Below are 25,893 nucleotides of genomic sequence, written 5' to 3' on the forward strand. Positions count from 1 at the left end.
TGTATTCGTCTCTATTATTATTATTATTTATATGGCGCTCGAATCATCCCCAAGGGGATCTCTCGGCGCATGGGAGGCAGGCATCTACATGCAGAGAATTTCAGTTAAATAGCCAAGTTTTTAGGTGTTTCTTAAAGATAATCAAGGTGGGACACAACCGCAGATCTTCTGGTAACGCATTCCAATATTTGGGCGCCAGATGGGAAAAGGCTCGACCACCCATCTTAACTTTTTTAATTCTCTGCGTTTGAAGGAGCTTTTGGCCACTGGATCTTAACTGTCGTACCAGGGTATACCATTCTAATTTCTTCATAAGGTATTTAGGTCTCCGTCCATAAAGTGCTTTAAAATCAGGCATAAAAGTTTGAATACTGCTCTTTTCCTAATAGGAATCCAATGTAACTCTCTCAATAACGGTAGGGATGGAGTACGCGCTGGTTTATTTAATGCTAGGCGTGCCGCCGTATTTTGAACGACTTGTAGCCTAGAGAGCAGGTCCTCCCTCATCCCCACCAGGAGAGCATTTCCGTAATCTAGTCTACTGACTAGAAGTACCTGTATCAAAACCCTTCTAGTGGAGAGAGGAATCCAAGGAAAAATCTTTTTTAAAGTGTGCATCAGTCCAAAACACTTGCCTGATAGAGTCTTAACATGCTCCTCCATGGATAAGTTATTATCCATTAAAATGCCCAGATTTCTTACCCATTTTTTTGGGGTGGTAGGTTCTCCAAGTTCCCCAGGCCACCACTCCTCTGTCCACAAATCCTCCGCTTTACCAAACAATAGGATCTCAGTTTTGTTGGAATTAAGTTGCAGGTAGTTCTCTCTCATCCATGTGGCTATTTTCAGCATACAACTCTTAAATCTGTCTCTGGTCACCGTGGGGTCCTTCTCTATGGGGACTATCACCTGCGTGTCGTCCGCATAGGAGATGGTTTCGAACCCACAAGATTTTATAATGGTGGCCAGAGACGACACATAGATATTGAACAGGGTGGGGCTTAAAATGGAGCCTTGAGGTACACCCTAGTCCACTGATGTAGTCTGGGAAACAAGGGTGTCCAGTTGTACACATTGAGATCTATCCGATAGGAAACTCTGCAGCCACTTCAATGCCATTCCTGTGACACCAATCTCTCGCAGTTTATCTAACAGGATTCAGTGAGAGATGGTGTTGAAGGCTTCTGACAGATCTAAAAGGACCAACATTGTGGGGGTCCCTTCGTCTAGCAACAGCCTGATAGTATCTGTTACCTCTGTCAGGGCAGACTCCATGCTGTATCCAGCACGGAAGCCCGACTGCGAAGAGTCCAAAAGATCATGCTGTTCCAGATATTCTGAAAGTTGTCGGTTGATTAGGGCTTCCATTATTTTTGAGCAACCAGGAAGAAGAGAAATAGGTCTGTAGTTTTGTAAGTCGGCGCAGTCTGCTGATGGTTTCTTGGGCAGAGGTTTAATAAATGCTCTCTTCCATTTAGATGGAAAGGAGGAGGTTACTAAAGAGAGATTGCAGATTTCACTAATTGGATTTACTAACTCCACTGCTAAGTCAGACATAATGTGGGGGGGAGCTACATGAGACGGGGAGCCTGACTTGATATGTTTCAGCAGTGGTAGGACTTGCTCCCTAGTGATAGTTGCAAAGGTCTCCAGTCTCGGTAGGGAGGATTTATCTGAGATTAAGATTTCTTCCCTGTTCTCCGATACCTGCTCAAAGGAGTCATAGATATTGTCTATCTTACTTTTGAAATGCTTGGCAAGCTCATCGCAGAATTCCTGTGTGGGGGGCAGGCAAGATTGCCTACTCTTGGGCTAGTGAATTCCCTAAGAATCCTAAAGAGTTCTTTAGAAGAACACTTTGCCTCATCTATTCGAGTGGCTAAAAATGTTTGTCTTGCTATGTTGCAGTTCTTAAGGTACATCCTACGTGCTATATTATAGGCCAATCTGTCTTCCCCTAATTTTGATTTCCTCCATTTACGTTCTCTCACTCTGCAAGAGGCTTTCTCCGCCTTTAAGCTATCAGAGTACCATGGAGCCGGGCTCGTTCTACCCTGGATTGTCGATGTTTTGTTCGGGGTGATAGTGTCAAAAGCCCTTATTATCTCTGACTCCAATTTGCATAAAGCTTCATTGATGTCATTACAGTCCTTAAGTAGCGGAGGAGAGAATGCAGTACTAAAAGTCTTTGGAGTTATTTTCCTCCATTTTCTCCGCGTAACTTTCCGCCCTTGCGGCTGACCCAAGCATTTAGGAGCCGAAAAGGAGAAGCTTATGGCCATGTGGTCCGACCAGCTTACTGCTTGAGGTGGTTCTATAATCAGGCTGGAAATATTTGTGAAAATGTTATTAGGTGTATGACCTGCTATATGTGTCGGATTAACTACTCTAGGAAAGAGGTCTAACGTTTCCATAACTGCCAGCAGATCGACTGTATCAGTATTGGTATCAATATCAAAATTTAAATTAAAATCACCTAAAAGAAAGAAATATTCTGTCTGCAGGACATATGGGGCAAGTGTTTCTAATATTGAGGCACAAAAGGCCTTATTTTCCCCCGGAGGGTGATACACTACTGCTCCTATTACTTTATAGCCCTGGGTGGGTTCCATGGATATAACCATCAACTCCATACCAGGAGATGATCTTGTGTCCAGAACATTTATATTCAAAGTGGGGCGAGTCGCTATGGCCAACCCTCCGCCCCTTTTGCCTATTTTATCCAGTCTTACTAGCGTATAATCTGATGGAAATGCGATAGCTAGAGAGGGAGAGGAATGTGTATGTAGCCATGTCTCTGTGAAAAAACAGATGTCAGGTTTCCGAACATCTAAAAGATCCCAGACTTCCATGGCATGCTTAGATATGGACCTAGCATTAATATATAGCCCTTGAAACGTAACATCTTGCGTCTTATCTTTATTTGAGCCTTCCTTAAGGGTCGGATTTATAACCGTTTGCAGCCTAGTAGACAGGTTATTCAAAAGGCCAGCTACTTTCTGGGGCTGACTTACTGCCCATTTAAAACAGGGACAGCAGCCTGTAGAGGCTCCATTATCCAAGCAAAGCCAGCCTTCACATTTCATGCTAAACCTATTTGTCCCTACCTCCAACAGCTCCTCCCTTGAATAGATTTGGGGCGGCATTCTTGTGGATGCGTAAGAAGGCAGTGTTTTCTGCCAGCTGGCAGCGTTCTGGCATGGACGGGCGCAGAGGGGGGTCGCCCGCGAATGGGGTTTATTTAAATGTCTAAGGTGGTGGATCACTAGAGCGCTAACCGCCCAAAATAGCATCCGTTAGTATCCCTCTGAAACATGGGTTTCCTCTCTCCACTCAATCGGTCAGAAGCAGGACCGTGGTGGACCGGAGAGCCCCTCTGACTAATTACAGACAATGTGCCCCAGCAAAATCACAATCTTCAATAAAAACATATGCCCCCCGATTTTCGATCAGAAGTCATAAATTTTAAAAATCGATATATTCAAGTGCATCAAACAATTAAATTAGAACACATGCTACAATGCGGCAGTCTACGGATAAGCGCGGTTTCCAGCGTGCTGCATGAATAAGATGCCAGCAGCTCCGCTGCGCGCCCGCTAATGGGGTTGATTTAAATGTCTAAGGTGGTGGATCACAAGAGCGCTAAACGCCCAAAATGGCGCCCGTTATGTCTCTATCTGTTTGTCTCTGTCTCTATCGGTCTCTACCGGTCTCTGTCTCTGACTGTCTCTGTCTCTATAGGTCTCTGTCTGTCTTTCTCTCTCTCTCTCTCACTATATCTCTGTCTCTGTCTCTCTCTATCCATCTCTGTCTCTCTCTGTCTCTATCCGTCCCTGTCTCTGTCTGTCTCTATCTGTCTGTCTCTATCCATCTCTGTCTCTATCTGTCTCTCTGTCTCTATCTCCCTCTATCTGTCTCTGTCTCTCTGTCTATCTCTGTCTCTATCTGTCTCCATCTCTATCTGTCTCTATCTGTCTCCATCTCTATCTGTCTCCATCTCTATCTGCCTCTGTCTCTATCTCTGTCTCTGTCTCCATCTGTCTCTGTCTCTGTCTGTATTTGTCTCTATCGGTGTCTGTCTCTATCTGTATCTGTCGTATCTGTCTCTATCCATCTCTATCTCAGTCTCTGACTCTATATGTCTCTGCTTCTGTCTCTATCTTTCTCTGTCTCTATCTGTCTCTATCTGTCTCTATCTGTCTCTATCTGTCTCTATCTGTCTCTATCTGTCTCTATCTGTCTCTATCTGTCTCTATCTGTCTCTGCCTCTATCTGTCCCTGCCTCTATCTGTCTCAGTCCAAACAGGAAGCTTCCCAAAAGTCCCTTTAAAAGTCAGCTGTGGAAGCGTTAACAGCTGACTTTTAAATGGCCTTTTAGGAAGCTTTTTGAGGGTGCTGTGAGGTCACAGAGGCCAGCAGTAAACACAGAAGATGGCTGCAGGAGCATACGTAGTGAATACCTATTTAGTACGTAATCACTATGTATGCTCCTGCGGTCATTTTCTGTGCTAACTGCTGGCCTCATTAGAAAAGTAGACATGGCAAGGTAAGGTCCGCGGACCGCCAATGAAGGCCTGCCGGGTCGCTGGCAGCCCGCTGGCCGTACTATGAGTACCACGGCTTGAAGAGGAGCACCGAAAGTGGTCTACAAAAAGGTGGCACACTTTCAGTGCGCCTCCGAAACGCAGACCTGTTGAGAGGAGAAAGAGGATCCCATGTGTCCCCCCAGATATCCCCTTGCAGGTGGGTGCAGTCACTCACTGAACCCACCTACAAGGGGATCTCCCTCCCCTCTTGAAAGTGCAGGGTGGTGCCGCCTGCACAGTGAAACACAGAGCAGTTTTGAAGCAGCCGCTCCGTAAATCCCTTGAATGTGCTGCTCCCAGTTCAGCACAAGTTCGTAGCTGACCTGGGGGCAGTGCTTTCACTGTAAAAGGGTACACTTTTCCTGTGTGAGCCTGGCACACCTGTATTAATGTTCGCTGTGGCGCAAACAGGATAAAGTGCACCCTTACCGTAATACGGCCCTGGGTGCCCAATTGCCTCTCCTCTCTCTAGGAGTCCTCTAATGGTCAAGGTAAGATCTTAGAGTTGATCATATGTGTGTTTACAAATAGAAACAGGTTTCTTTTTTAATGGTGCTCAATATTATTTTGAGATATTTCATTTTGGTTTATTTTCATTTTTGAAGAAGAAATCCGTATTTTTATATTATTGGAATGATATGATTTGGATTGTTTGAATATTAGGTAGGCAGTGTGACGGGATGTGGGATTACAATTGTTCACATCGCATGAGCTTAGAAAAATGTGGATTTATAACTGACCGATGTCACAGAATGGAACACCCAGATAGGGACATCTTAAGGATTCCAGGGGCTGCCGTCTAAACATAATTTGGAGACCCTTTTTAGAACAACTTTGAATATATGATTCAGTTTCAGCTCTTTCATGCCTTCTTTGGCCAGGTCACTGACAGAGCACAGGCAAATTGATCTAAATTCTAAATGTGTTTACATCTAGCATTCCAGGATAGTGACAAGTTTTTTCAATATTATAATAGAGGAGTAGCTTACTAATACAAACAAAATCCTGAACTGCGAAAATAAAACAAAGGACATTTTTGAGACGATGTATTCTAGAACTTGTTATTCCTCATAGACTATCTCTACCTGTGCTCCCACTCAAACTCTCTGTGACGAACTGAATTCGTTTTTTGTTGAGAATATAAAACTCATAACAAATAGTGCTCCATCTACCTCACAGACTTTTGATATCCTACCAGATGACAGAAATCATCTGACACTGTTTGCCTTTCCTGCCATCAGTAAAGAGTATCTCTCTGAGCTGATGGTCACAATCAAGAAAGACTTTCCGAATGACATATGTCCCCTTCACATCCAAAAAAACAATTTTCTCATGCTTTCCGGATATAGCCACATCTTTTCTAAATGTATCCTTCACTCAGGACAAGGTCCATCATTAGTTCAAGGAGGCTGTAGTGCTCCCCTTTTTAAAAAAAACCTGGGATGACCGTACAATACTAAAGACCTATAAACCAATGTCTTTGCTTCCCTACTTAGCTAAGCTATTAGAGACTCATGCAGCTCAACATCTTGCTCTTTTTTGGAGGAATCAAGCTTTTTCGACTCCCATCAGGATGGTTTTTGTCCTTTATATTCAACTGAGTCAGTTATCCTCGCTGCAATGGATAATATCAGGAAGGAGGTGGATCAAGGAATTAGTCAGTTCACTGGTCCTTCTTGATCATTTGACACGGTTGATCATGCTCTATTGATTGACCGTGCCAGATCGTCTCTAGTGTAAGTGACAAGGCCCTCAAGTGGTTGGCCTCCATTCTAAAAGATCGGGCTCAATCAGTTTCCCTCCCCGTTATTGCTCTGGTAACGTCCCTTTAGATTGAGGTGTACCACAGGGATCCTCTTTATCTCCCTACTTGTTCAACCTTTACATTCGACCACTCATACATTTCCTTCAGGAGCAAAACGTGAAAATATACAACTATACTGACAATATGCAGCTGATTTTCACCATTGACAACACTATGGAATCCTAGGCATTTTACCAAACACCATGTTACATATCTGAGACTGGAAGAATTTTCAGCATCTTAAGCTAAACTCGGATAAAACAGAAATCGTGGTTACTAACAACTAATTGACCCATTGGAACCCCTCCTTCTGGCCCCCTGACTTGGGTCCTCCACCCTTGCCCAAGGAAAGCTGTGAAAAGCCATCGAATTCTCATTGATGAGGATCGATCTCTCAAGTCACATATAGGAGCTGTGTCATCTTCCTGCTTCTTCCATCTTCGGAGAATAAGGAAAATTCGGAAATACTTTACAGACAAAGCTGTTATTCAAATTCTTATTGCTTTTGGATCGACTATGCCAACGCCCTTTATCTGGGACTTCCTACTGGCCTACACATCAGGCTGCAACTAATTCAAAATCAGGCAGCTCGGCCGGTCTTTTGTCAGCCTTGTCACTGCCACACTAAGCCTTTAATGAAAAAGCTTCATTGCTCCCAGTAGCTCAGATTACAGTTTTTAATACAGCCTGCATTATTTTTAAGGCTCTTCACGGCAAAAGCCCTTTCTTTGTGTCCTCCTGAATCCGGTGTTACATTCTCAATCACCATATAAGATCGGCTTACCATAACTTACATATGGTGCCAAGAGGAAATTGGCGAAATTGGCGAAGAGGGGCCATCTTTTCTGTTCTGCTCCTGGCACATGGAACTCTCTCCAGGGTTGTATGACGGAACAATGCATGGAAATACTCTGCATGCCTTTATCATGCAATTTTTCCCCGCAGTTTTTAGATCGCATATGCTTTTACAGAGTATGCCTTTACCACACATTGTTTATATATATAAACAATGTATTTGTAAGGGGAGATCCCACACCCCTGAACTTATCTTAAAACCATGGTAAAGTTATACGTTGTAAAAGCATATGCGTTCTAAAAACATGCGTGGTAAAAAATGAGTGGCAAAGGTACAATGTGGTAAAAACCTGATTGTAAAGGCTATTTTCCCCAATAGTCGATCATCTCCTACCTAGAAATCTTTTTTAAAAACCTGTTTTTTCCTTCACGATTATGTCTGATCTAAATATTAGTTGGTGTCTTTTGTTACCCTTGCGCCAAGAGACCTTTTGGCGAACGTGCACTGTATAAGTGGCCTATAACATACCATATTACAAATAATCTTGATGATCCCTTCCAGTTTCTTATATGTGAGGTTCTGTTTGACCTAAAAGAAACCTTTTTAAGGATGTTGCATGGTCCGCACCCGCATATATTCCTTTGTTGTGTTAACATTTGATGATTAGAAGGTGTTCAGTAATAACACGTAAAAGTGTAAATGGTAGGAAAAGTGTTGTGCCATGCAAAGAGACAAAGTAGCATTATGTTATAATATCGTAAATCATAAAATTTGATGTATTTATCTAACGGAATTGCTCACATGAGATGCAACGCATTCTGATTTAAATGTGCTTCATATAAAAGTTGCACTTCGATGCCATTAATTATGCTTAATGTGTAGGATTTCATAAGTTGTTTGTAATAAAATGAATTTGATGTCCTTTTGCAATGTAATGATGTAGAAAGGCCTAAATGAAATGCTCACTCATGTGTGTATTTGAAAGGCCTATGTGATTCACTCTTATGTTGGCCGATTTTTGTAGGGGTGAAATGTATTTTCCCTGGGGGCTGAGGAATAGGGCTGCTAGTGAAATTCATGTGCGTGTTGAATTTGTTCTGTTCTCACGTTTCTGCTGCAGGATAAAATCGTCTTTGTTAGTTAGAATAATGTACTTGTGTTTAGGAGAGTTAGGCTCGGGAGCATGCGATACAAATGAGCGAGGAGCGCTGATAATTGGGAGACGGTGTTCTTTCTCATTGAGAGAGGCCTGGGAAACAAGATCTCCAAGCCAGGTGTTGGGAACTCCGAAACCATGTGGAAAATCACCTATGGAAAGTGTCCAGCGAGAGGAGGTGATCTGTGGGCATGTTTTATGATTTTGTATTAGGTACAGTATCATGGGGTGGAGTTCGGAGATGAGGTGAGGAGATTGAAGGGAAGAGAAGGAGCATCTTAGAACGAGCTCCATAGCTTTGGCTACTTGACCCATACAACGTGAGTGTACTTCTTAGGAATTCTTCACGCGCTGACACCTTTTCCTGATCTTGCCAGGGGAATGCTAGGTAGGGATGTCACAATAGTGTTAGTGTAGGGACAGACTTATGTTCTTTATTCATTCACAGATGAAGAAGGATCTTGACGTGGGGGCAATTATCGCCTGCGTGTTGCTTCTGGAAATTGTCATTCTGTTTATGATCCATCGCATAGGATTATCTCGTAGGTTCAGATTTGTATTAGCACCCATGTACTTCTCCTACCTCGTAATGAGGTGCTTGTACATCCAGTTGTTTTTGGCTTTGTAATAAACCCACTAACTTAGGATTCAGAGTCTGTGATTCTTCAGAGTTATGGTTCTTATACATTGTGGTCATGTTTAACTGAGCTATTTCTCCTCTCTACACTTCTCAGCAGGCCACAAAGGTCCATCGGCCATGAGTTGCACAGAGTTTACATTGCATGCGGTACAGCACATGCGATTACAACGAGGTTGTTACAACTACTGCGTTGTTACAATGCTAACCATTACAACGCAAGTCGTTTCTACGACTTGCTGTATGGAGCGCTTTAAACTAAGGAATAGTATAATTTACTATTCCAATACCTTCCCTACTGTTGCGCAGGCTGGAGTTGGAACAGTAAATTATACTATTCCTACGTCCAGCGCACCCCTACAGCAAGTCATAGAAACGACTTGTGATGTAATGGTATGCATTGTAACGACTGCATGTAATTGCATGCGTTGCACCGCATGCGATGTAACATTGCATATTCATTCGACAGTAATTTGGTAGGGAGCAACTTGGCCATTTCAGGGACAACATGGTAAAAACCTCATTGTAAAGGCTGTTTTCTCCAATGGTAGATCATCTCCTATCTCCGCGAGTTTTAGAAAGCTTTTAAAAACCTGGTTGTTCCAACACGCTTATGTCTGATCTGAATATTACCTGCTGTCTTTTGTTACCCTAGCCCCAAGAGACCTTATGGCGAACGTGCACTGTATAAGTGGCCTATAACCTACCATATTACAAATAATCTTTGTTATTCCCTCCAGTTTCTTATATGTGAGGTTCTATTTGACTTAAAAGAAACCTTTTTAAGGATGTTGCACGGTGTTGAAAAAAATCATATTTCACCTACATAAAAAGTAAATTAAAGGAAAACGGCATTTAAAACAATCTGTTTGTTTACAGCAAATAAAACAATCTGTTTAAGAATCGTTCAAGGTCATCAGGGCACGACTCTGCACAACAGAGCCGGATCTGTCAGGGGCCCCCTTGAAAGGCTGGGGCCCTGAACCAGGGCCCACATTGCCCATGCCTTACAACATCTCTGCACCCAGATCCAGTTAAGCGTACTGCTGAAAAAATAGGATTATTTATGTGTGCATGTTAGTAACAGTGTTAATTTTTACCCAGCCTCTTTTTAGATGTGTTATATTTTTTAACCCTTCACTAAAAATGTCCTATATTGCCTCATATAACATTTTGTCTTGGATCTGACATTCCTAAGAAAATAAGGTATTCCCTTTATTTGTGTTCGAAAATACAATATGCTTGTAGTTTTGTGTCTTTACTATTTAGGCTATTCTGCTTGCTTTTTAAGTTCTTTGATGAATAATAAGTGTGTTGTAATGTATTTGTGGTACGCTGCTGCAAGAATGTGTATGACTGTGCCCCCAGAATGGATATGGCTTTCATTCCTGATATTAATTCTTTCCTTCGTACGGGTTACTGTCTTTATTTAGCCATTATATAATGGTTATTAAAGGCCCTGAACTTAAATAGGGCGACGGACTTTAACAACTTGTATAGCCCAAAGCAGAAAGGCTATAATGATATTAAAACATTCCACCCACTGTGCATAGAATATTCAAAATTAAAAACAGAGTAATAGAAAGACACACATTCGCATGCTAAAACAGAACATGTGTAGCCCCCATGATTGTCCCTGGGCTACTCTACTGTCATCAATGGAGTTCCAAACATTCCAATGATCCAATTTATCTTCCCAGTTATCTTAGATGTTGACCTATTAATGAATTCCATTACACGTAAAGTCACAGTTCATTCGGTATGAACTCTACAACGGTGGCTGTGATACCCCCAATCTGCATATCCTTGATTAAGCATAATAGATATTTATATTAGCGTTCAAGGTCAGACTGGGGGAAAAAATAGGCCCGGCAACTAAATAAAAGTGCCCCCTACCCCCTAATAGAGAGTTAGATAGTTAAAAATGTAGCCCATGTTAGCAAATTGGGCAGTTTTGAACTTGTAAAGACACGCTGTATAAGTGTTTTCCAAAGTAAGGAAGACTGCATGGATTTGAGCTTGTTGCATTGCAATGCTTGTGGTAATATGGAGGAAATCAACTTCAGCCCATAATATTATTTTTATCTGTTGTCGCGGGGCCCCTAAAAGGAGAGTGGCCCCTTGGCAGTGTCTAGTTTGTCTATTTGGTAATCCGGAACTGGGTATGAGCTTCTTACTGGAGGCTTGCATCCTTACTGGTTAAACTCACCCAGCTCTTTCCCTCTTTAGGTGGCTCTCCCAGCATAATTCTCTGTAGAGCTCTTTTCAAACTGAAGGCCTGACGTGGTGGCTTTGCCAATGCTTGTTTCTTTTAATCAAAATAATGAAAGAGTTAATGGTAAAAAAAATATTTCTTTGAAGCAGGGTGCCAAATGAATTGATGTCTGTTTGTGTCAATCATTAAACATGAGGTTGTCCAAGGGCTTTACTCAAAGCTTGGCGGATGGGATACGCCATCAAAACTCGGCAGATAGCCAATCTGTCGTATTACAAGAGGTATAGGCTATGATGTTATTGTATTATGGAGGACGGGACATCCACCATGTTTGGGGTATTCTAGGCACCAAACTCTAAATGAGACCCTAAGTATTTTATACCAAGATTCCAGTATTTTAAAAGCAGAAATGAACATATCGGAACTTGATTAGTTATCACTTATCACAACCCGATGACTTTGTTCCACTCTTTATCATGTTTGTTTATGTGCATGGTTCTTATCACAGGGGACTGAGTGAGCAAATTTTGTAGACTATGGACTTCACAAGATACTGGGTGGAGACATCCCCGGCAAGGATGCAAGCAGAACTACACAGAAGGTCCTAGAATATGCCACACAAGTGAGCTTTGGCAAACAGCCACTTCTTCAAGAACTCCTTTCCTAGTGAATATTCACCCTCCACTTCCCTCTAAATTTTGCTGATTTAGAAAAAGTCATTGTGATATTGATAGTTTGCACCAAGGCTACTGGAATCAGGTGATTCTGAAGTTGCAGTGTTTTCAGAGTAATTCTGTAATTGCCACAGTTGCCACATAATCCCTCACCTTGTGCATAATGTGTATTACAATGACAAAATAGGCAATAGTTGCGAGACGGAGTCACATCATTTGACTTTTTCTGCCTCATAATTTAGTCAGTGCTGCCGCATAATTTAGCTATCCATTGCTGCACAATTCACGTAGCGATTTTATGCATACACTCCCAATAGTTTCTGTGGATTAGTGCAAGGTTTAAGTGAGAGATTGTGGAGTAAGGATACATACCCGTTGGTGGCATCTATGCACTGCCCTCCTTGCAGGCAGGGCTGACTGGCGCACTCGTCAATGTCAATTTCACAGAAATCACCCAGGAATCCAGAGGCACAGGTACAGAAATAGCTGCCAAAATTATCCTGGCAGCTTCCACCATTCAGACAAGGCTGTGACAAGCACTCATCAATCTCCAGTTCACAGTTTATACCTAAAAAAAAAAGAGAAAAAAGAGAAGGATTCGACATTTGTTAAGTGTTGCAGCTGTGGATTTGCGCAAAGAGTCATCTTGTCATGAAACATGATTCACGCTCCTTTACATCATCAATTTCAGCAAATGGCTTTGCAATGTCACCTCTCTCCGAGATGCGAGCTTCGTTTTCAGTCTTTTTTTTTAGCAAGGCGCAAAAGTGTCATCAGGGAAAGCTGTAACTCACCAGATGAGTTCTGCACGTCAGTCAACATGTCAGGTGGAAGAAATGCTAAGCAGGAAGTGGCCATTTCATTTTCACAAAATATGCAGTGCTCACGCATTTGAATCATAGTACCTGTGCGGCGAATGCTTTGCTTGAGTTTGGTGTTTTTCTTCTAAAAGCACGTTGTATGCCAGCTTTCTGGAAAATGGCGACATTTTCCCTATTTCGATGGTGAATAGCCCAGGCTGCAGTGTTTCCAATTGGTGAGGGCCCATAGCTGATTTTCCTATGTTTGGCCCTTGTGTGTAGTGGCGAAGTGAGCAAAAAACAATGGAATGGAATGCAGCACAGAATAATTAAAAGAGGCTGACATCAATTCAATCATTTCGCCAATCCCTTCTTTGTGTTTTTCCAATGTCCTTGAAAAACGACCAAAGTGGGAGCATTTTCCCCTCATCTAATGCAGTATTGGCGACTCCTTGGAGGATTTAAGAATTGGAGCAATGTGATTAGCTAGCAACAATTGAATTTTTTGTTGCAGTGTCTATTACAGTATGCCAAGCGCCAAAGCACTTTTTTCAGGCATGCATCCTTAAAAAAGTCATTGATTGGGGATAATGGGGCAAGGGGAGCATCCCCTAACTTCAAGCAGGGTGTAAGGGGGTCCCAGAAGGGCCCAAACTGCCCCAAAACCTTAAAAATAACTATTTGTCTCACAGGATTCATGGATCTAATTCCAGGTCCTTAGATGCATGAATTAGCTGGTAGATCGGGAAACGTGTTGAAAATTTTGACGTTTTTTGGGGGCAAATCCAGATAAAAGTTATCACAGCATAAAACATTTACAGCACATTAACGCATTGCCAAACCCATACAGAGTTTGCACTCTGAACAAGTGAGCTGGTTCAGGACCTGGCCACAAGTAGGGGTTGGACCACCAAAAAGGGTTGGGAACAGGCCCAGCAGCCTGGCCCTACTGAGAGTTGTGTGCAAAACATGGCAAAAGGCCAGGTACTGCAGTCAACGCTGCTGCACACGGTCAATGGACATGGACAGCCGGGGCCACTTTCATAGAAGATAATAATAACAATAAAGCACCATTTCTGAAGAGCATGGCTACTTCACGCGAAGTATCCCAGCACTAGGAGGCTGAATATGTGAAAGAGTTGTACATAGACAGGACAACCTAGCTGGAACCAAAAAGCCAGGTTTTCAGATTTTTTCTGAAGATCAGTTTGGAGGGGACTAGTCGAAGTTCCACAGGGAATGAGCTCCAGATTTTAGGAGCAACGTGACTGAAAGCACAGCCAACAATTCTAGCGTATTTTAAATCTGGGAATGGAGGCCAATTTGGTCGTGGCTGACCTCAGATTTAATGGCGAGATCCTTAAAGAGGATTCGCCGTTTCACTGGTGACCAATGCAGTTACTTCAGAGTGGTGCTAATAGAGGCTTGTCTCGAGAGCCCAAGCAGTGTCCGAGCTTTTGTATTTTGCATGCGTTGAAGCCTATTCAAACACGATAAGGTGACACCCAGATACAGAATATTGCAGTAGTCCAGGCTGGATATGGCCAGTGCCTGGACTACTGTTTTCTGGGCAGACTCAGGAAGGAGGTGAAAAATTCTTTTGAGGGATCTCAATATTCTGAAGCACTTTCCAGTGAGGGCATTAATCTGGGCATCAAAAGAAAGCTTCTCATCAAACCAGATTCCCAGGTTATTAACCTTGGGCTTGGTAGATTGTAGAGGGCCAAGGTTATCTGGTCACCAAGCATTGGACCAGATGTTGAAATGCTTGCCGAATACCAGAACCTCAGTCTTCTCAGCATTCCGTTGTAAACAGTTATGGTCCAAACAAATTGTAAAATCCACCTGATGTGCACAAAGGGAAGAGGCCATCTGCTCACTATTGTGTGTCATCAGCTTATGAGACAATATTAAAACCATACTGCTCAATGACCCCAGCCAATGGGCTGACATAAACATTAAAAAGAGTTGGACTCAAAGCCTAGCCCTGAGGAACTCCTTGCTGCAGAAAGCGAATCAATGACTGAAATGGGTTTTGTGACATCTGGAAAGTGAGTCCCTGCAAGAATGAGGTCAAGCAGAACAGTGCTGGGGAAATTAGATCTGTGGGAAAACCAGATTTGATGATGGAGCAGGGGGAAGTCAAATCAGTAGTGGAGATTGGGCTGATTTGCTGTAAATAGACATTGGTGGTGGCCGGGTCAAACCACATTTTCAACTGCAAGTGACCCCTGTCGTCTGTAGTAAAGGAGGTATGGATTTTCTCTTCTTTTTCAAGAAAAAAGGATGTTAGGGCATTGCAACTATCTTCAGAGGGCAAAGAAGAAGGTGAGAAAGGAGGCAACGAAATGAGAATTTTTATAATTAAAAAATGTCATGCAGAGATTTATTAGCAGCTGAAATCTTCTGTGAGTAGTATGAACGCTTGGGCTGAAAGATAAGGAAGTGGTATGCTTTCAGTGCCATCTTATAATTCACCATACAACAAGTGTCATACTTCTTTTCCCAGAGGCGCTCTTGTCTCTTTCATTCTTTTTTAGAAGCAAGAAGTTCATCGTTAGACCACCCAGCTCAGGGCTTTTGTGTCCTAGCAGCTTGTTTGACAAGGGGGTCAGTTTGGTCAAGAGCTTCTCTTAGCCAGCTATCCAGTGCAGTGCTGGCTTTATTTGTATTATCATCCAGACTCAGTGAAAATGTTCAACAGCGGCCCTGGGGGATGATAGAGAAGCATTACCGATGGATGATGTATATACTCAAGAGGTCCCATAAAACCTCTGAAAATAATTTTACAATTATGACTTCTTTTGCTCATAACACCTCAATAATTTATTTTATAAAATCCTCTGAAATTTCTTTGGAAAAATGTCAGTTAAAGTGCAGTTCTGGTTTTGAAATAAAACAGAAAACCCCTCAAATTGGGCAGTTATAGTTAATTACACAAAACATAACTCACACCCAAGACATTAAAACCATAACTCACCCACTAAATGCACTGCCTAGGCCACACAATACTGACACCAATGTTACTACAGTGCAAATGTCAAATCCCAGTGTAGAGCAAAGTTCTGCCAACTGTGACTCCCCTTCCAGCCTCCTCACCCCCCCCCCACACCCCCCCGGGGTCCTTTGTTGCGTTCCCCCTCGGGGGTCAGTGTCTGCATTCCCAGAGGGGGCGCAAATGTCCCAGTAAGCACTTGGTGATTTAGATGGTCTGGAAGCGCAACAGCTTATATTTAATGTTTCCAGACCATCTTCATTTACATGAAGCATTTAAGTGCAGCTATCATTTACCCCTCCTCCCCCTTCACTCTCAGGGAGAGGCACCTCAAGGTGCCCATTAACAACTCTAAAAAAAGTAGCACAAGTAGGCAACTGTGATCTTGAGCACTGTAGGGGCGGGGTCAAAGATGTGGCTCAAAACAATAAAATAATCTGTAAGAATGTTGTTGTTTTTTCACCTCCAGGCAAACAAAAATAAATTACTAATTAGTAGGAAATTCTATCTTTTAGGTTATTGAACCTCAGTTGGTTAATGCGATCACTGCAGATGTTAGTTTGTGGGACCAGAGAGTCATAGAATTGAATCATGGTTAGCACAGTGCAGATTAGTGACTTATGTATTCAAAGTGCCATGAGCAGAACCACTGGAGTTATGCAGCAGAGGAGGACCAAATTATGCGGCTAGGTTGACCAAAGTAAGCAACAAGAAAAAGTAAATTATGTAGCCTAATGAGGCATATTTTGCAATTATATTACTTCATTATTTTGACATTTTTCCCCATGATAGCACTGTCTGGGCAAAGATTTAACCTCATTTGTACCGGTTTAACAACCAAATGCAGCAATAAACTACTGAAAGATGACTAGTGAGCTTTTGCAAAAGAGCTACCATTGCTCAGGAACACAGGTTGCCACGTTTTTTGGTACCTTTTGATTCGTTTGAGCGAGAATAGTTTTTTGTTAACTCATGCAGAATACGTAGGAGATAATTCTTTGTGAGGCAAAGGTGGCAAATTCATTATTATTTGTAAAACCCATGGCCGCAGAATTGCATAATTCCAGTGGGACTTGCAATGAGGTCCCATGCTGTAACAGAATGCACCATGGATATGCAAGTCCTTATTTTAAAATTGCATTTGACAGTATGAGATAGACTGCAACATAAGGATTTAGTGTTTAAGCTAAAATAAAGCTTTTTAAAAATACATATTAGTAATAAGTAGCCAGACAGTACCTGGTGCAAACATTTTTACAAGTCCATTAAAAGGACACTTTCATAAACACTGCACTCTTACATTACCTTCAAGTGACTCCAAAAAGTAAAGCCTATACTTGCTCCCAGCCAGCCTTTACATTTGGTGATTATCCTATTGCACTGATTTACATTTCTTTCAAGTACTAAATGGCCCAAAGAAGGGGGAGGTCTATGGGGACTCATTGTTTTCTTTTACAAAAATAGACAGAGACCTCTTACTCAGAGAGACACCCTAAGGAAGGTGGCAAGATATGCGCACAATTTCTTTTTTAATGAAGATTCACTACCATTAGTGCAGCAGGTGCAGTGGCACTGGGGAAATAATAAGAAAGGTGCACTACACCCCAATTATGGCTGCTACCAGAAACAAGGAGGATGGGAGCCATTTTAATTGCTAGCATTGAGGGCCAGGTCATTCCTTCTGTGCTGGGAACAAAACCCAAGCAAAAGTGGGCCGCGATGTCCCCCTGTTACTTGGGACCTTTTCCCCTTTTTGTTAGGGACAAAGTCGCAGACCGTCAGTTTTTAGGAGTGATGGCCAAGTGGTGTGGGCTGTGGAATATGGATTATTGGTGCTGCAGGTGCAGTGGAACTGGGGCCATGGAGTGCGAAGTCCAGTCTAAAACGCAATTATGGCTGTTTTACTATGCTTTCTTGCCCTAGGGCACAGTACACACTTGCTGTGCAAATGTATAGTTGGGCCTCAGATCAATGGCCTAGGAGAGGGGAGAATTGAATCACCTTAGCTTAGGCCTCAGAGATGGCAGAGTGGCGGATGGCGCAAGATGAAGGCCCATGTTTTACCAAGGGGCAGAGTAGGCTGCCTGCTTCACAAGACAGTTGCTCCCTTTATTGAAATAGGTGCAGTGGCAGTAGGGTCCAGGAGTGTGAGGGGCCACTGCCTCAAGTACTACTGATTTACTTTTAAAAAGATGCGTGGGGGCTCATTATCCATGCTAGCATTTGATTTGATTTATTAGCTTGTATAGCGCTTGAATCACCCTCGGGAGGGTATCTCAGCGCTCTGGATATGCAGTGAAGCAGTGACCGGGGCTTCAGGCTAGAACAGGGCAGTTTCCAGGATTTTCCTGAACTTCCAGTGGTCAGGGCATTGTCTTAAGGCGAGAGGAAGTTGGTTCCAGATGAGAGGGGCCTGGTAAGACAAAGATTCCTCCCGTTCTTGATTTTTTTATCCTGCGGATTTTGAGGAGCGATTTAAAGCTAGAGCGCAGAGTCCGGTGTGGGGTGTAGTGATGAAGTCTCTCCACCAGGTAGGAGGGTCCGTTTCCCCAAATCGCTTTGTGTGTAAGGCAGCATATCTTAAATTTCACGCGTTGTCGTGTGAGCAGCCAATGTAGCTGGTGAAGGAGGGGGAGAGAGGCTGAACTGTAGGGGGCATTTAAGACCAGGCGGGCGGCGGTGTTCTGTATCATCTGCAGGCGGTCTAATGAGGACTCGTTGGCTGCAATCAGAAGGGCATTGCAGTAATCTAGCTTACTCAGTACCAGGGTCTGAGTCAGGGTCTTTCTGGTAGAGTAGGGGAGGTAGGGAAAAGCTTCCTTAGAAGGTCCAAGATGTGAAAGCATGAGCCCGCTGTGTGTGTGACGTGTTTCTTCATGGAGAGGGTCTGTTCGAGGTACACTTCGAGGTTCTTGACGGTGGTAGCCGGGGTTGGGGGGGTGCCTAGTTCTGGAGGCCACCAGTGAGTTGTTCAGAGGAGAGGGGCGTCTCCGAAGAGCTAAACCTCCGTCTTCCCGGCATTCAGCTGTAGGAAACTGCTTTCCACCAGCTGAATGCCGGGAAGACGGAGGTTTTGCTCTTCGGAGACTGCCCTCGTGGCATTAGGGCTCAGGGCATCTTGCTACAAAGAGGAGGGCAACATGTGAGAGCTCGTTTTTTTCCTGACATAGGGTCTGTTCCAAGATTGGAGTGATGGCCAGAGATGGGTAGAAGGGGTGAAAGAGGCAGAGGACAAACCCTGCTACTCAGGGCTGCAGCTATCATTAGTGCAGCATGCGCTGATGCATCTGGGAATTGAAGTGTGGGGGTCACACATCACCCGAAACATGGGGAGTAGAGTTTGTTGGTCAATTTATGTTTTTGTTTGATGTATTTGCTCTTTTATATGCCTGGCATTTAATGAGGCTCATGTGCTACAAAAACGCACCCCTGAAAAGATCTAATAAGCCCCAACCCTCCTGATCCCCCACATCTTGCCATAAAGTTTTGTAAAGGGGCTTCAAAACATTTTGTTTAAGGGGGGTAGGGCTCAGAGCCAAAAAGTGTAAAGACCTTTGGAGTAAAGTGAAATTGACATGAGAAAAACATACAGCTGAGTGCTTCACAGACTGCATGTTATGAGAACTTCAAACAGGGAAACTACATTTATTTGCACAGTTTTTTCAAAGTGCTTTCACCTCAGAGAACAAATGTAAACAAGCCCTTGCCATCATGATTTTGGTAACCACCCATTTAAAAAAAGAAACATGAAAAATGTCATGGGATAATCGATCTATGCAGATATTGCACAGTGTAATGTGTTATATATTGCTATTGTTGAAAGAGGGAAGTACAAGAGCTTCATTATTCACTCGAAGCTTTGACTTTTATGAGTCAGGGCCCGCCCCACACTCATCAATGTTAAGAAATAGAATATTAGACTGAGTGCCTTCGCATGCATACGGTTTATATATGTATGAAATGTACATATTTATTTTCGTTCAATGGCAATAATATGAGAGATTATGGTAGTGAAACACAAATGCAAACCAATTCGGAAAAGCCAGCATGTTTGGTGAAGCTTTTATGTCTAGTGTTTCTCTTCATTATTTTACAGCTGCCTGCCACATGCCCTAAAAGATGTTTCCAGATGGTACATCTAATCCTCCTTAAACCCAGTATATGTTCTATTACTGACTCAGACGTCAATTCAGATCCCAGACTAGCTTTTTTACCTTAGAGTTCAGCATCGAATGCAACATTTGAGGTTCTTTGTAAGAAGGATACAAGAAGGCTCAGAACTCTTTTAGGAGCATGCATGTAGAATCAATCAGCCAGGCTGAAATTCCCCAACCAAATTGCAGTTTGACGTAGACATTCACATTTAAGGGGCGCATGCGATTCTACTCTTTCTTCCCAGCGTTTAAAGCTTACAGCCACTTAGTGACACCGGCTGAGAATTGTGTCATCAGACTGGAATAACGATTGCTGCCATAACATAACATAAGCATTTATAGTGCACGTTCACCAAATGGTATCTTGGCACTGAATAACAGATGTTTATTGGTACCCAACTCAATGGTACTCATTTTATCCACCTCAGAAGGATGAAAGACTGGGGTGTACCCGCAGGGATTTGAACCTGTGGCCATGAGGTCAAACACAGGCCCCTTCAGAGAATGCCTTAGTCCACTAAGCCACCAGACCTGGCGGGCCATGGCTGTCTAAAAAAGTAAATGCAAGCGTTCACCAGTGGGGAGCCATGGTGTAGTTATCCAACATTCAAATGAATTTGAGCACAAGTGTAGAGAATAGCCAAACAGCCAAACAATACCCCTTGTAAAATTACTAAGCGGTGCCATAACAGAAGGTAGTTATAACTATGACTTACAAAGCGATCTTTTCTGATACCAGCATGAAATGCATCTGTTCTGCTTGGCATCCCAAAAGGGAGCATTATATTCCAATGTATTCCTAGAGTGGGCTTTGGGTGAGCAATTGTTTGTGGGCTTTCTTGTATATTTCATCTCCCTGCTGCTCCTTATTAGTTTTCCTCCCTATTCTTGTATTTGTCCCGCCCCTGGAGTTGATCCTGCTTGCCATAGTTTCTGATCCAATAAGTTGTATCCTTCCACTGATTGAATGAGGGAAGCATTTTCTTCTTGCTTCATGGGAGTTCATTGCTTAACTCATCACATTTGTCTCTCTCTCCTAAAGCCCCCACACTACACCCCACCCCACCAAACGGCTCATCTGATTATTTCCCAATATCCTTTTTATTGTTGTGTATTTTGCGCCTGTGCTCTTGTCCTACTCTGCCCAGTCCTATCCTTTGGCCGCCACTTTTATTTAAATAGTTTTTGTGAGGGTCTGGCAGCTGCGCACTGCTCCCTGTTTAATCTCCTCTCTTGATTTGCACAGCTTCTCACACATTGTTTTTGTTTACTTGACTAAAATGGCAGTCTTTGAAGCGTAAATTAGCAATGAAATACAAAAAACATCAAAAATGACCACTGGTCTAGCAGTACGCATGAATGACATCTTGGATTTTGTCAGAAAGAGGGAGCAATCCATTACAAGATGGCAGCCCATGCATCGCATACATGATAACACACCAGTGACCATTTTGGAATAATAAAAATAAGAATCCACACCAAGATGGCTATTCATTTGTGGCTTAGTAAATTCAATAGCTCAGTGCCTGCTTACTACAAGTGAGACCAATTGCTTTGCCAATGCTTGCTTTCATGCATCACCCAACTCATATCCTCAATCTCTACTTGGTAGAATGTGGTTTAGGGTATTTGGATCCGTGCGGCATTGCACTGCATTCGAAAAATAACTGATCTAATTCCAAAACGGGAGTAATTGTAGTGCTTCCAGTAAATGGGAAATGGCTCTAGTAGTAGGATACGCCCCAGATCTAATTCCAAAACGGGAGTAATTGTAGGGCTTCTAGTAAATGAGAAATGGCTCTAGTAGTAGGATACGTGCCAGATCTAATTCCAAAATGGGAGTAATTGTAGGGCTTCTTGTAAATGAGAAATGGCCCCAGAAGTAGGATACGCCGCAGATCTAATTCCAAAACGGGAGTAATTGTAGTGCTTCCAGTAAATGGGAAATGGCTCTAGTAGTAGGATACGCCCCAGATCTAATTCTAAAATGGGAGCAATTGTAGGCCTTCTAGTAAATGAGAAATGGCTCCAGAAGTAGGATACGCCGCAGATCTAATTCCAAAATGGGAGTAATTGTAGTGCTTCCAGTAAATGGGAAATGGCTCTAGTAGTGGGATACGCCCCAGATCTAATTCCAAAACGGGAGCAATTGTAGGGCTTCTAGTAAATGAGAAATGGCTCCAAAGTAGGATACGCCGCAGATCTAATTCCAAAATGGGAGTAATTGTAGTGCTTCCAGTAAATGGGAAATGGCTCTAGTAGTGGGATACGCCCCAGATCTAATTCCAAAACGGGAGTAATTGTAGGGCTTCCAGTAAATGGGAAATGGCTCTAGTAGTAGGATACGCCCCAGATCTAATTCTAAAATGGGAGCAATTGTAGGGCTTCTAGTAAATGAGAAATGGCTCCAGAAGTAGGATACGCCGCTGATCTAATTCCAAAATGGGAGTAATTGTAGTGCTTCTAGTAAATGGGAAATGGCTCTAGTAGTGGGATACGCCCCAGATCTAATTCCAAAACGGGAGTAATTGTAGGGCTTCCAGTAAATGGGAAATGGCTCTAGTAGTAGGATACGCCCCAGATCTAATTCTAACATGGGAGCAATTGTAGGGCTTCTAGTAAATGAGAAATGGCTCCAGAAGTAGGATACGCCGCAGATCTAATTCCAAAATGGGAGTAATTGTAGTGCTTCTAGTAAATGAGAAATGCCTCTAGTAGTAGGACACACCCCATTTCAGAAGATGAGAATAGCGGACGCCAAAACCACTCTGCTGGATTAGCGTTAATGTTGCACTGTTTTAAAAAGTTAATGCTGGTGGTAAATGCATTACCTATGACTTAACGTTAAAGGAAAGGTCATCAGCTACAAATGGTAACATATTTCACCAAAAATATGACCATCCCTCAACTGGACTTTAGTAGTTCCAGAACAATGACTGACTGCTACTACTTGAAGTGAAGGCTAGATGTGGTCATTACACACGAGGTAATGACAGGGAAGAGGATAGTGCCACAGACCTGCTGCCACTTTTACGGGGGGGGATTTTCGCCACTCGGTTCTAATCTGCTGAAAAGTAGAAAGTGACCTGTTCTACTGCTGATGTTTACTACCAGTGGCAATATACAGTCAGTGGCATCATAGCACTGATGGCCATGCCATACCATTAGCAGTGTTATGAAATGCCAATACCACAAGCTTTACCAGCTGCCATACAGATACTCTTGAACTAGGGGTTTACCAGCCATGGTGGTTCTTAGTAAATAAGACCTCAGGGATTCTGGTACCCTTTGCTTTTTCAGTAACAATATTTAGGAAAGAAAAGACGTTGCTGCTGAGCTCTTAGCTCAAGATTGGTGCTCACTCACCAGCATGGCCCCTCCTCCTCCTTAAAGATGGGGGAGGAGGAGGTGAAAAAGGGTTGTGTCCACCTCTGGGGACGGTATTCATGAAGACAATAAAGACAGGACAAACATTACTCCTTCACAGTAGAATAGGACTAAAGAGGAGCTAGTCCGTCACTCTAGGAAAAGAAATGTTTGGGCTCTGACTGCATGTTTCGCCATCTCTAGTCTAAGGCCGCCTAGACTCTAATCCTAGACTCTATTGATGTTCTTAAGCTTGTGCAGAATATTTTGGTCACTTGGATTGGCTGAAGGGAACCAATTAATGATACGATGTAACGCCCTGCAAATGTCTCGTATGGAAGTGCACCAAAATAGAGTAGTGAAATAGTCCAGCATCTGATATTCCTTCTCCAAAGGCACTGAGAAGTTAATTGCCCCTCCTTCTTGGCAGTTCCTCCTATAAGCAGGGCAAATGGAATTATGGCCATGGCTTTTTTCACATAATTATGGATTTGTCACATTTGCACATAATCCATTATCTGCTGCATAACATGCAGGTTTTAACAAAAAAATTGTTTCTAGTTCAAAAGGATCAAAACTTACCAAAAAGGTGGCAACATAGGTTTGCATGCAATTGGGAGGACCTTTACACAGGTTAACTTGTCATCTTTCAGTTGCTTTTTCTGTATTTGATTGTTAAACCGGTACTAATGAGGTGAAATCTTTGCCCGGACAGTATTACCTGGTGTAAAATTTACTAAATAAGGAAGTAATAGTATCAAAAAATGTGCTGCATTATGGCACATAATTTAGTCAACACTGCTGCATAGTGGGGTGCTCACCTGCCGCATAATTTCAGTGGCCCTGCCTTAAAGATATTAGAAGGTTGGCAATCAATGTCTAAGTGGTCCAAGGTGACCGTACCAAGTGCTGCATCCATTTACCCCATTCAGTGTGGCCCTTTTTATATTGATGTGTTGTCACAATGGGAAATCATGAATTGTAAGTGTGAGAGAGTAGTGTGGTTATTTTTTACGAAGTCGCGTTAATCCTGTTGCAACCGTTTTGCACATACATACATACAAGATGCTCCAATCAGCTTCCAGATCACATTTTCCAACAGGAGTTTGATACCTAGAAAAACACATGCAAGTATGGTGCTTATTCTCTTAAGCTCTCGTGGGTAAGGGTCAGGATGCGGGGTTCTGCCCTTTCCTCAGGACCACTGCAAGACCCTTGCATGCTAGACACTGGTCTACAGTACATCATGCAAGAGAAATGTGGCGTCGGAAGGGTCTAAGCAGCCCCAGGGATGGTCCCACATCATCTCAGGGTCTGGGGTTGAGGTGCAGGGCTTAGTAAAGAAATGTAATTGGAGTCAGATAGAAAGACAAAGGTTTGGCACTGGGATGGAAGTCCTGGGTCTGGGATGGACTGCCTTGGAATGGCATGTGGTTCGGGTGAAGCGGCTGAGATGGAGAGATTGCAATGAAATAAGGGCACGGGCAGGATGGAGGGTCTGTGGTCTGAGCCAGTGGCATAGTGCAAAACGATGGGGGCCCATGCAGAATGTGATGAGGAGCTCCCGAGTCTTTGATATCTCACAAATATTCATTGGCCTTGTGCTGAATGGAGGCTGCCTGGTGAGCTGGAGCCCCTGAATGTTCAGGCTCCTCTGCCGCAGGGCCCTGTGTTATGCCCTTGGCGTGAGCTAGCGGCCTGTAGCCAGTGCTGAAGATATGTGACTGCAAAAGTATGTGTTCAATATTAAAACAATACTGTTAAAGTTTCTTGTGGGCAGTCATATAAGGTACACCAAAGTGGCCTGCCTGTACTTATCACGAACTGAGGAAATGTACAAATATTTTATACTTCGTATGTTAAATAAGTCTACAATTAGGACATTTTTGGGGGCGGGTAGCTTTAAGTCAAAGGTGGGCTAAGAAGTCAGAAAAGGAGCGCTAAAATGTCAGTGCGCACTGTGCAGCAAAACATCTTCACCCGACCCGGTCTTTCCCATAAATTATCATTTTACGAGCACACTTGTTGGGAGCTGTGCAAATTAAATGTGTAGTAGAGAATAAGCAATTTCACGGTGTTTCCAGTTAATTTAATAAGCGTAGCTGTCATCCTTTGGAGAGAGGCTTTGTCTGTGTCGAGGACACAAAGCCTCGGCTCAGCAGGATCGCTGCATCGTCGCGAGCTCCCTGGGCGCGCTGCTCAGTGATCGCGAGCTAATTAAAAATGTCACAAAGCAGCAATACCTTCTGGGGGCTGTTAGGTTTCTCTAGTGTGAGACCACTGCGGTTTCGGAGCAAATGTCGAGTAACTCTCCCTGCTTTGTACGTGTTTGTATTTGTTGAAAGCCAATGGTCAGGAATCATTTTCTATATCAATTGTAAAGGCGCCAATGAATTGCAAAAGTGAGAGATTTTCGTATAAAGAAAACGGGATAGACATAGAAAGGGGACTATAGATTGCCACTGCAGTCCGTTGCTGCTGGAGCGACCACATTAAAAACGAGAATGGCCTTTTTTCGAGTATGTATATTACAGCTAAAAATAAAAATGGCGGAGTGAGTCGAACTACTGGTGGATGCGGAGCCCTACCGAAATGTACCGGAGACTTCCTAGGGCAGTGATGGCCATGGTTTGAGACTCGTGTAGTATCTATGTATGTTATGGTTGGCGCTCACTGCACAGACTCGTGGAACCTTGGCACTATCATGCAA

At 43.1% G+C, this 25,893-nt stretch overlaps 1 protein-coding gene across 4 annotated transcripts in view; it reads right to left on the bottom strand.

Annotated features, from left to right (window-relative positions):
- The window catches only part of CRB1 (crumbs cell polarity complex component 1), an 828,623-nt gene that overhangs the window by 532,357 nt on the left and 270,373 nt on the right, over positions 1-25,893 (bottom strand). For all 4 annotated transcript variants that reach the window (XM_085601839.1, XM_085601838.1, XM_085601837.1 and 1 more), the window contains exon 3: positions 12,241-12,436. In XM_085601839.1, coding sequence (XP_085457965.1) covers positions 12,241-12,436 — 196 coding nt within the window. The remainder of the gene's footprint in view (positions 1-12,240; positions 12,437-25,893) is intronic.

The sequence above is a fragment of the Triturus cristatus genome, chromosome 4_2 (genome assembly GCF_964204655.1).
Source record: "Triturus cristatus chromosome 4_2, aTriCri1.1, whole genome shotgun sequence".
Classification (NCBI taxonomy): domain Eukaryota; kingdom Metazoa; phylum Chordata; class Amphibia; order Caudata; family Salamandridae; genus Triturus; species Triturus cristatus.